This window comes from Daucus carota, chromosome 9 (assembly GCF_001625215.2).
Source record: "Daucus carota subsp. sativus chromosome 9, DH1 v3.0, whole genome shotgun sequence".
NCBI lineage: Eukaryota > Viridiplantae > Streptophyta > Magnoliopsida > Apiales > Apiaceae > Daucus > Daucus carota.
The window spans coordinates 41,649,463-41,661,486 of NC_030389.2; the positions used below are offsets into that span (position 1 = coordinate 41,649,463).

Sequence of the window (12,024 nt, forward strand, 5' to 3'; positions counted from 1 at the left end):
GTACTCCCTGCTTTCCCAAGAGCAGGGCACTTAATGTCTCTGATCTATTCACACGCCTTTGAAAAAATCATCACTTTTTTGTGACTCCTTCAGACACACCACTACTGTTGGGGTCTTGAATGGAAGTGATTTTTGTGGCGTTTTGGAGTGATGGGGTTGAATATCGGGGGTGAGAGTAGAGATGATATTTGATGGGGTGATAAAGGGAGGGGAATGGGTAAGAGTAAAAAGGAATGTCAATCTGAAAATATACAGAAAAAGGTAGAAATAATATACATTATATATATTTATTTTATTTGTAATAAAAAATTTGGTTATTTCGGTTTAAACCGAAATATTATATTAAAAACCGAACCGATATTATTTTCGGTTCAAACCGAAAATCCGAATTAACCGAAATTCTGGAAAAAAATGAAACCGAACCGAACCGAAATTTTACAATTCGGTTCGGTTTTACGGTTTCGGTTCGGTTTTGCTCACCCCTAATTTTATAAAATAAAAAATTATATTTTAAAATAGATCATATGTATTTTTCAATGGTATAACTTTTTTATTTAATATAATTATAAAATACATATAGATTTCAGTCAAAATATATTCAATTGAAAAATCAAAAATCAAAAGAACATATATCATGAGACTGAAAGAAGAATATGTTATAACTTTTTATAACAAACTGTTTCTACCTATAAAAACTCGGCTGAAAAATCCAGCCAAAACAGCACATAAAACAAGTCAAATATACAGGTTTCTAAGCTAGAGCTTATCAAATTTTCCCAGCTGAATAAATACTCAAAAGGTCAGATAAACATTAAGTACTACTAGCATGTAAGAGTAGCAGTAAATAAAAGCAAGCTTTGGGACACATGCAAGTCTTACAAATTGACCAAATGGAGTTGTGTAGTTTAGCTCAAGTAGTTCCTTGAGATCACGCCAGGTGTGAATCTCCTCCGAGTCTACAGCCGTGGAGAAATCACAGCTGTTAAGAAGCCTAGTCTGGGTTGTATTACAGAAAAAAATTAACCGAATACAGAATATGCTCTTATTATGCCAACTTGAAAGTCTTCTCTAAGTATTATAAATATGCTCCACTCCTCTACTCCTTACATTCCATCCTCCATACTAGTACTCCTAGTCTCCTACAACACCTCTTTCCATACACATTTATGTTTGTGTATTCACTCTCTTCCTCATAACAGTTGTGTATTCACCAAGGTGAGTTCAAGTCATTTGTTGTTTTGCTTTTGTAATTTCATGTTCATGATCATGTTCATAAACATATTTGTCATAATGATATCCGCTCATGTGTGTTGATTTCTCGGCATTTTAGTATCTAAAAACGAGGGATATCCGTCAGACTAAGCGCCTGTTTGGAACCAGAAACAACTTCTACTTCTCACTTAGAAGCATTTTAAGAAACTGAGAATGCTAACTTTTCTCTTTCTTTTCCAAACACTTTGTTAACTTATTTATTTATCACTTCTACTCCACTTTTTATTTTAAACAAGAAGTCATTTTTTTTAAGTTTGACCAAACAGCTCTAAGGATGGTCGATAATCATGTATAGTATTTTTTGGTAGGATATGTTTGTTATTATGACGAAATATGTGTACGAGAAAGCTATCTGTTAGACTAAGTTACGACGAAAGAACATGTCTAACAGAGGTATAAGTTAGACTAACTCTCATATGTGATCATGCCTAAATCCTAATGTTTACTTTCCGAAACTTGCCATATTTTGCAGAAAGTAGTAGCGAATTTTAAAGTATGTTATGTTTTCTCGAAAAGTTCTACCTCGGACTTTCTGCTTTGATCTACTGATTAGTACTACCATCTTCTGTTTGTATTTCTTACCTTCTTTTCTTGTTACTTTAAAGGAGAACTCTGTTTTATCCTTCAACTTTTTGTACTTTGAATACTAGTTCAGAAGCTGTTTCATTGGAATCAGTTGACTTTTCAAAGTGCGTAGTATTTGTATATCTCAATCCTTGAACAACAAACGTTACAAACACTCTCCTCCAAACATATTTTAATCATCTTATCTTCCATGGGACCTTCGTTCACCAAACAAATAATAGAATAATTATTATTGATCCACTTTTGTCCTTTTTGGCTGATATTTAGTATTTACTTCATAAATGATACACACACATAGAATCTATATGATATAATAATCTTAAAATTTAATTTATATGATAACTGATAAGTAACTATATCCGATATATTAAATATTTTTTTAGTGAAAATAGTGTAGTTTTAAATTTTAATTATGTTACAAATAAAGTGAAAGACGGGGGAAGATCCAAAAGTCGAGAGTATCTCCGTTAGTTCTACTTTATGAAACAGCTGTCAGATATTGTGGCTTTAATTTAACGTGCATGAAAATATTTTATTACATATTTTTCCTAGTCATGTGACGTGAACTCGTTGGCTGTTTGAAAAATATAACCATAAATTAATATATATTCACATGTTCATCGAATATGTCATATTCAAGGTACACCATAGTCAGGAGTCACAATAGTAGTTAATTAATTAATGAATGGGACTCGCCGGGTCATATAAGCCGGCACAAAAGATGGACAAAATGTGATGCTTGTATATTTTTGTTACTCTGACCGTTCTACTGTCTTTCTTCACGATTTCGAAAAAATCGGGACTAAAATATGAAAATATTTTGTATGTTAACATTTGCTTCTTTTTTTTTTAGTAGTGTTTGAGGCTCTCAAAAGCAATGGCAAGAGATGAATTGAAAGTGCTTAATGCACTTGATGTGGCTAAAACACAATTGTATCACTTCACTGCAATTGTTATTGCTGGAATGGGATTTTTCACTGATGCATATGACTTGTTCTGCATCTCCCTTGTCACTAAGTTGCTAGGCCGAATTTACTACCACGTCGATGGAGATCTCAAGCCCGGAACGCTGCCTCCTGGTGTCGCGGCTTCAGTTAATGGTGTCGCGTTTGTTGGCACCATTGCAGGCCAGCTGTTTTTCGGATGGCTTGGAGACAAAATGGGGAGGAAAAGAGTCTATGGAATGACACTGATGATAATGGTCATTTGCTCAATTGCTTCTGGCCTTTCTTTTAGTGACAAACCGAAATCTGTTATGGCTACATTGTGTTTCTTCAGGTTTTGGTTAGGCTTTGGCATTGGTGGTGATTACCCTCTTTCTGCTACAATCATGTCTGAGTATGCTAACAAGAAGACGCGTGGAGCGTTTATTGCAGCTGTCTTTGCGATGCAGGGATTTGGGATTCTGGCAGGAGGTATTTTTGCAATTATTGTGTCTGCGTCGTTTCAGTCTAGTTTCCCAGCTCCAACATATGAAGAGAATCCTCTGGCCTCTACTGTTAAGCAAGCGGATTATGTGTGGAGGATTATTCTAATGTTTGGCGCTATTCCTGCTGGCATGACATACTATTGGCGCATGAAAATGCCTGAAACTGCACGTTACACGGCTCTAGTGGCGAAAAATGCAAAACAGGCTGCTACTGATATGTCCAAAGTGTTGCAGATGGAGATCGATGCAGAACCAGAGAAAGTTGATGAGGTAACCAAGAAACAATTTGGTTTGTTTAGCAGAGAATTTGCTAGACGCCATGGCCTTCATTTGCTTGGGACTACCAGTACATGGTTCTTGTTGGACATTGCTTTCTATAGTTCCAATCTTTTCCAGAAGGACATTTTCACCAATGTAGGATGGCTTCCTCCGGCCAAAACCATGAACGCGATTCATGAGGTTTACAAAATTGCAAGGGCTCAGACTCTTATTGCTCTCTTCAGCACTGTCCCTGGTTACTGGTTTACAGTGGCATTTATTGATAAGATAGGAAGATTCAAGATTCAGTTAATGGGCTTCTTCTTCATGACTGTGTTCATGTTTTCATTAGCTATTCCATATGATCACTGGAGTCAAAAAGGAAACCGAATTGGATTTGTGGTGCTGTACTCACTGACCTTTTTCTTCTCAAATTTTGGTCCTAATGCAACCACGTTTGTCGTTCCAGCTGAGATTTTCCCTGCACGACTGCGGTCTACTTGCCATGGTATATCAGCAGCATCTGGAAAAGCGGGGGCAATGGTAGGGGCATTCGGGTTTCTGTATGCATCTCAGAGCCAGGACAAGACCAAGACAGACAAAGGATATCCAGCAGGTATTGGAATGAAGAACTCCCTTATAGTTCTTGGTGTTGTCAATGCACTCGGCCTGTTGTTCACATTCTTGGTGCCCGAATCCAATGGAAAATCTTTGGAAGAACTGTCTCAAGAAAATGTAGAAGAAGAGGAGCCGGAGTCAAGGCCACAGCATAGCAGGACTGTCCCAGTTTAATCAAGTTATGTTTGCAGCTACTTAAAAGGGTGAAACTTCAACAAATATCTTAAGTAAAGATGAAATAATCTCTATGTAATTCTGTTGTACTATATTGTTGTAGTCTTTCTAATTAAACAGTACATGTTAAGTTTCAAATATACGAGAAGTTTTATGCATCATCCAGAATATACATCTATAAAGCTTTGAAATTATTACGCAGAAAAAGAAAAAGAATAAAGGAAACTAATCAATTGAATTAGCTATTGCAAACTCACAATTCACCAGTTTATAAGCAGCAGCTACGTAGACGGGGTAACTATAAGGGCATCCTGCTTTGTATTAGCAACTTAAAAAACAGATCAGATGAATGCAAATTACAGATGATATCCACCTACTGTTTCTGCTTACATTCTTCATGTCCAAATGAGGGGAAAACTATTCAAGGACATGTCGCGAGAAACGTAGAACATAGAGTTATCAGGACAGTTCCAGTTTATGTATGTTGTTATGCACAAACTTCGTCGATATGTGATCCTAATCACTACAAGCTCTGAAAAGAGAAAATAAGCTCTACATAGTATTACCAGATTATGATAACATTCACACTGTCGACGGCATAGAGACGACTGATACTCTCAAGTTACAGTGAATTTGAATCCCAGTAATATAAATAGTGAAGGAAATTGTAGATCAGAAGTTAAAGATTTCTATTTCAATAACCATTAATTCAGGAATCCCAGCACGAAAACCACGACCATATAAATGTTAGAATCACATCATCTATAAATTGACGTTAATCAAACATAATAACAAGCACGAAAGTAAAAGCACAATAATTAACGTGAAAATACATATGGAATTAATCCACTAAATATGAATGTATTACAAGATTGGAGTTCACTAGATATGAATGTATTATAAGATCGGAGTCGCTTCCTCACTCATCCCTCTTAAATAAAAACACCTCAACTTGATCACAAAAGTCTTCTTGTGTATCTTTGATCACACAACTCTCCAAATTTTGCAATACATTGAAACTTCTATAAATAACTATATTATCACTTCAATTATCATAAAAAATACCTCCTCAGATTAAAACTATTAACTTATTTAAAAATTCGGGACCGTACCCAATAATACAGCCTTGCTTCATGGGGATTCCGGTACAAAGCATCCATGTCTCTAGAAGTATCCTCACAATCATCCCAATCAAACGACCAAGCACGAAACCTCTCACTCGGCTTCATGACCCTCCTCTTGGGCTGATTTGAACCAAAACCATGTTGTTCTCTCATGCCATTCAAATCCTTTTCACAATTTTCGAGTTTCTCCGACCGTGACTTCTTTCGAGCACAATGTAGTTCATCTCGAACATCACTATCAAGCATTCTCTTCGAATTTTCGTTATGCTCATTATCAGTAACACGAACAAGATCATAATTACGCTCAAGTTTAATCCCTTGATCATCTAAACTAGCCATTATAAGTTATTATGCAAGGAAGAGGGTTTATGAATTGGAATAGATATATGACCTATATAAAGGCAGGCGGCGAGAACGATCGAACATGCAATATGATAACAAATTCTAAACAGAACCGGATTGATATCTGTTATTTTAATCCGCCATCCAGTCTAACTCCCTCAGTCCCATAATGGCTTGTTCGACTTTTTATGGTCAAATTGACCGAACTTTGACTACAAATTATATGTAATTCTCTTGTAATTTTAAAAATATAAAATATGCATAATAAAGTACGTAAAGTCTATTTTTAATGATGTAATTTTTATGATTGTTCTTAATCATATTATATATGTAATTTGTGGTCAAAGTTTGGTCAATTTGACCATAAAAAGTCAAACAAGCCAAGAATTATGGGACGGAGGGAGTAGTATTTATTCGTCATCTCGTCTAATAATATTTATTTTTAAATAAAAATAAATTAATAAATAAACTTATAAAAGATATTTATGATTTTTAATATATTTTAATTTAATATATAGGCACATTTATATCCATTTATATTTGATACAGAAATAACAATTTTTATATATTGCATACGAATTTTGATACATTAGAGGTAGGGGTGGCGATTTAAGGTAATAGGTCGGATTCGGGTCGTATTTATCTTATTCGGTCCAATTTTTGAGTCAACCCAAATCCGAAACAGGCTGAGAATTATCGGAACCTGAGTCTTCAATGCACTGAAAACCAATCTTTCTGTGCTTTGGCGATTTGTCCTTTCTGTAATACTGCAGTGGCTGTCTGGCTGCTACGGCAATGCAGCTTGCTGATCACACTGCAGAGATGTAGCAGGATATCAGAAATATCTTTAAGGGCCGCCTATTTAAGCACCACAGAAGGCCGTGTAAATTCATAAGCAGTTTAAGGCATTGCTCTATATTATGTGTCTGTTTACACCTACCTATCAGATATTGCTTCTTAATTTTGTGTCTGCGAGTCCAAGGAAAGAAATCAGAGTTAAGTTGCTAAAATGTCTAAAGATGGACTCGTCTCCGATTCTTCCTGTTAGGCAGAGAGCAGCCTCATCAAAAAAATGCGGTACTTGATACTCAGGTCTTGATTCAAGTAACAGAGTTCCCCAAAACCGAGCTCGTTCTTCCTAGAACCCTTTGCTAACAGCCCGTGGAGTGTTAGAGCTAGGCTAATAGTTTGTCCTGATCATTATAGCAGGAACAAATTGACTAGCTGGAACACTGTAATAAAAGCCACCACTGCTGAGATATCAAACAATACTTGAGGATAAATGAGAATTTCACAAAGAAACTGGGAATGGTAAACAGAACTATTTCCCATTGCATGCACATAAAAGGACTAAAGGAGACATTCTGTGTGGTGAGCTTGTAACATCAATATTCCGCCTAAAGAGAGAACCAATATAGGATGTGTTCACTTGGGTGAATGGAATGAATTGTGAACTATGTTTATATTCATGTAGACATACCTCCTTTGCTTCTTTCATATGTATCTTCACAAATATCATTCTAATCTAGCTATTAAATTAAATTAAATCTTCATCTTTCAAATTTTAGAATTATTTATGTAAAAATATAATAATTAAAGAAATGTTGCAGTCCAAGTAAAACCGACGATAATCGATCATCAAAAGATATAGATGTTCGAACATCAACTTCTTTTAATTAAAAAGATTTATATGTAAAGCTTGAAAGAGCAAGGAATACTTGATTGTCTACGAAGATTGGTCTATATTGCATCGTGGACGGGCCAGGGAAATCTAACATGTTTACATAAAGATATCAAAGGATTTATATTTAAAGCTAGAAAGAGCGAGGAATACTTAATTGTCTACCCAAGAATCAAGAGGTCCTTCTTTTCAGAGGGACCTCCAACAACTGAATATTACTTCCAGGTATTTATAAACAGCACAAGATTAACCATTTAGAAGAACCTTACTTTGCAGAGCTAAAAACTTTCACTGACATCCAATAAAAAACAATTAGGCCTTTCCTATCCTGTTATGTAAAGAAGTATCCTGTGAGTATAAATTCCTTCAATTTTCAACACGACAAATAATCTCAAGTTCAGTAATATTTGCAGTTGTAGCCAGTATGCACCTAATATTTTAACATTTGATGATATACAGATAAAAGATGTTAATACACCGATTAATTTGTTTTTAAAATGATCAGACATGTTACACATTATATTAGTAAAACGAATGTTCAGGTCTTTTACGCAGCAATGCAAGTTACAAATTGAGATCATATAACATCACAAACATATTAAATGTTTAGTACAAGGTGAAGCAATGACACTCATAGAGCATTGACGACATACTGACTAACTAGAATTTCAGCACAGAAAGCTACTATGTTAATTCACAAATCAGTACCCGCCTGTCGAGCAGAAATTCTTGACCATTTTTGGAGCTTCTAATCATAATTAAAAGTGCTGTCTTAATGTGCAAAGACTCTGTCATTGCGTCTCAGTGGTTTGTGAGGAACAGAACCAGGCTTGAATTTTGAAGCCTCGTGTCTTGACAATTCTGGTGGCACAGGACTGTTACTCTGAATAAGCATTTGCTTGAGGTCATAGAATACATCAGTGTCATGTATAGTCAAAAATGTTGTTGCGGTGCCTGTCTTTCCTGCACGCCCAGTTCTTCCAATACGATGCGTGTACTTTTGAATATTATCAGGCATATCATAATTAATGACATGGGCAACATCAGGTATATCAATACCTCTTCCTACCACATCAGTGGCAACCATGACATTGTATTTTTTTGTCCGAAAAGATTCCAAGCTGATGTCTCTCTTCTCCTGCAACTTGCCACCATGAATAGTTGTAACGCGATAGTGTGCCTTATCCAAAGCCCTGAAAAGTGTATCAGCAGACGTCCTAGCATTTACAAAGACAATTGCAGTCTTATCACCAAGTTCATCAAGAACCTTATGCAACCTAGACATTTTCTCAGATTCCTTTACCATTATTACATGTTGAGTAATGAGGTTTGTGGCCTTTCCAGTAGTCCCAACAGTAACAACAACAGGATTTCTCAGGTACTTCTTGGCAAGACGCTCAACAACAGGGGGCATGGTAGCACTAAACATATAAGTTGTGCGGTAAATTTTTTTCTCATCTAGTTCCTCATCCTCATTCCTTGGCTTAAAATTGGTTGACGGCATTGCATCCAGAACTCCTACAACTTGAGGTTCAAAACCCATGTCAATCATCCGATCGGCCTCATCAAGAACAACATAGTTGCACTGGTTTAAAACAATATATCGCCTCTCCAAACAATCAATAAGACGTCCTGGAGTACCAATCACAACCTCACACCCTTGCCTAATCTTAAACGCTTGCTCTTCAATGGACTGGCCACCAACAACAGAAACAACTCTAATGCCCAAAAAGTGAGCCAATTTTACAGTCTCATGTTCAATCTGCTGAGCAAGTTCTCGAGTAGGTGCCATCACAACAGCATATGGACCCTCGGCCTCATTCTCCTCACTAATTGGAGGTAGTCTAGCTATATAAGCCAACATGGGAATCACAAAAGCAGCCGTCTTCCCAGAACCTGTCTCAGCAACACCGATTACATCACGTTGCTGCAATCCAAGGGGAATAGCTGCCATCTGAATCGGAGAAGGGGTCTTGTACCCAACTCTTTTTACAGCCTTCAACAACTCATTACTCAACTTACTCTCATCCCAACTCCTCATTGGCTGAGTATTTCTAGAACCACCCTTATAAGAAATACCAAAATCTTCTCTAAAGATCCTCCAGTCTCTATCAGTCATCTCTCCCCGCCTCTTATCCGACCAATGTCGGTCCACCCTCATGTCAAATTCATCATAAAAACAATCAAAATCACCTTTCCTCTTAAGCTGATGTCCTGCATTACCCATCTCAGGCTTTTCCACCATACCTTCACGCCTCCTAATCGCGTCCCTTATCTCCTTCTTGGCAGCTTCTTTCTGCTCTCGACGATCAATCCCAGCAAGTAAACCACGACCATATAAAGGCCTTGCCTCATGGCGATTCTGGTACCAAGGATCAATGTTTCTAGAAGTATCCTCACAATCATCCCAATCACCAAACCTCTCCCTCGGCTTCTTGACCCTCCTCTTGGGCTTATTTGAACCAAAACCATATTGTTCTCTTATGCCATTCAAGTCTTTTTCACAATTTTCCGACCGGGACTTCTTTCGAACACAATGTAGTTCATCTGGAACATCACTATCAAGCATTCTCTTCCGAATTTTGTTATGGTCATCGTCATGAACACCACGCTCAAGTTTTGTGCGAAACACGGGTTTAATGAGAATCCCTTGATCATCTAAAATAGCCATTATAATTATTATGCAAGAAGAGGGTTTTGGGTTTATGAATCGGAATATGATGTATGACCTATATACAGGCAGGCGGCAACAAATACTAAACACAATCGAACATGCAATATTATTACAAATTCTAAATAGAACGGGATTGATATTTATCATTTTAATTTTCCGTTACGTCTAATATCAATATACTTATATAAAGGAGAAGCGAGGGGCGTGTAGGTGGCGCCTCTCACATCGCTCCGTTTTATTTTTCTAATTTGCTGGAATTTTTGGATGAAAAATATTAAAAATTAGAACTACCTTTTTTAGTTTCGGGTATATTAGAAGCAAGTTTCAGAATCTGATTTTGTTTCAATTTTGTTTCAGATTATTTATGGAATATAGTATCTTGAAAGTTTTAATCTGATTTTGTTTAAGATTATTCAATTATGGGAAAGACAGATTATTTATGGAATATAGTAGCTTGAAAATTTTAATCTGATTTTGTTCAGATTATTTAATTATGGGAAAGAGTAGCAAACAAGTCTCTCTCTACCTATAAATACCCGTATAGATCGTAGTATTTTGGATCATCAAAACACAACCTCCTCTCTCAGTACCACAAATCTACCCGATAGTTCTCTTACTCAGATTTTTAAAGGAGAAGCGAGGGGCGTGTAGGTGGTGCCTCTCACATCGCTCCGTTTTATTTTTTAATTTTCTGAAATTTTTGGATGAAAAATATCAAAAATTAGAAATACTTTTCTCTTGCTCGATTTTTAACTCGGAGGTGTCGTTATTCTGCAACGATAAGTGAAGGCTGTTACAGTAAAGGTTGTTGCAAGCAAATGTAGTTATAGACCGTTATATTAGAGTCGACAAATCCAAACACGGGAAAAGAATATAGTCTTGACAGGATATCGATGGTTGATGTCAATAAATTAACTATTAATGATGTATGTTTGTTGGTTATTCTTTTATAATATTTGTTTTGTTCATCGGACATGTTTGTTGTTGTTAATTTTTATATTATTTACTTTGTATACATGAAAAAATTATTCATGCATTATATGTTTGCTCCGTTCAAGCAACTTTTAAGAGGGTAGTTATATTTAAGTTAAATGTTTTTGTGCACAATCAATCTGAAAAAATTAGAGGAAGGTGACAATGTAAGAACATGATTACTTTTCCAAAAAAAATAAAATTTTAAGATTCGTCACGCTTTAAATTGTTATTTACGTGTATAAATTTATTGTCATTTTTTCACCATGAATTATAGTCCAATTTTGCAATTTTATATATTAGTATTTGTATTACATCAAGATTTTTATAATATTTAAATTTATTTAATCGTACAAATATTAACTTGAAACATTAATATACTTTTTATAGACAGTCATAAAATTATTTTATTCTATAAATATTAATATTGGATCATTAATATAATTTTTATAGGCCGCCGCAACGCGCGGATTCTCAACTAGTTAATATAAAAATAAATTAATAAATAAAGTTATTTTTTTTAGAGAAACTTATTTTCTTTTTTCTTAGAAAAGCTTATTTTTATATTATTCCCCATCCCGTCTAATAATATTGATATCGTTAGAAATATTTGCATTGATATCAGTAATATAACCGATATCATCCGTATATTCGAAATAAAAAAATATGAATTGTACCTGCATCAAATAATTTCGGATACGGACATGGATATAGGAAAATATGCATCCGTTAATAATTGGATACAGAAATAAATATTTATATATTTGATATACAATAATTTGCAGTTCTGAAATTATTATATATGTATTTATATATTTTTCAGAGATATATGTGGGTTTTTTAAAAATTATATGCATCTATACTATACTATAATAAACCAACATGGGTATAATTT

The 12,024-nt window shown here is 35.3% G+C and overlaps 2 protein-coding genes across 3 annotated transcripts; one reads left to right on the plus strand and one right to left on the minus strand.

The window, feature by feature from the left end:
* Positions 1-1,021: 1,021 nt before the first annotated feature.
* On the plus strand, positions 1,022-4,497 carry LOC108202760 (low affinity inorganic phosphate transporter 1). 2 transcript variants are annotated; one of them, XM_017371292.2, is made up of 2 exons: positions 1,022-1,215; positions 2,711-4,497. In XM_017371292.2, exon 2 carries the CDS (start codon positions 2,735-2,737, stop codon positions 4,334-4,336), a length of 1,602 nt encoding a protein of 533 aa, XP_017226781.1. In that variant the 5' UTR covers positions 1,022-1,215; positions 2,711-2,734; the 3' UTR covers positions 4,337-4,497. The 2 variants fall into 2 exon arrangements, with proteins under 2 accessions (XP_017226781.1, XP_017226780.1); XM_017371291.2 differs by having other exon boundaries at positions 1,068-1,215; positions 2,714-4,497.
* A 3,690-nt stretch (positions 4,498-8,187) lies between these two features.
* LOC108202759 (DEAD-box ATP-dependent RNA helicase 21) lies at positions 8,188-10,248 on the minus strand. The gene has a single exon (XM_017371290.2). The coding sequence runs from the start codon at positions 10,152-10,154 to the stop codon at positions 8,256-8,258; it is 1,899 nt and encodes a 632-aa protein (XP_017226779.1). The 5' UTR covers positions 10,155-10,248; the 3' UTR covers positions 8,188-8,255.
* Positions 10,249-12,024: the final 1,776 nt, after the last annotated feature.

Excerpts from the sequence above, each read along its gene's own strand:
- LOC108202760 (XM_017371291.2), top strand. The coding sequence starts at position 1,084 with ATGCTCCACTCCTCTACTCCTTACATTCCATCCTCCATACTAGTACTC. Across the intron at positions 1,216-2,713 it reads ACAGTTGTGTATTCACCAAG|TGTTTGAGGCTCTCAAAAGC; the intron begins GTGAGTTCAAGT and ends TTTTTTTAGTAG.
- LOC108202759 (XM_017371290.2), bottom strand. The coding sequence starts at position 10,154 with ATGGCTATTTTAGATGATCAAGGGATTCTCATTAAACCCGTGTTTCGC.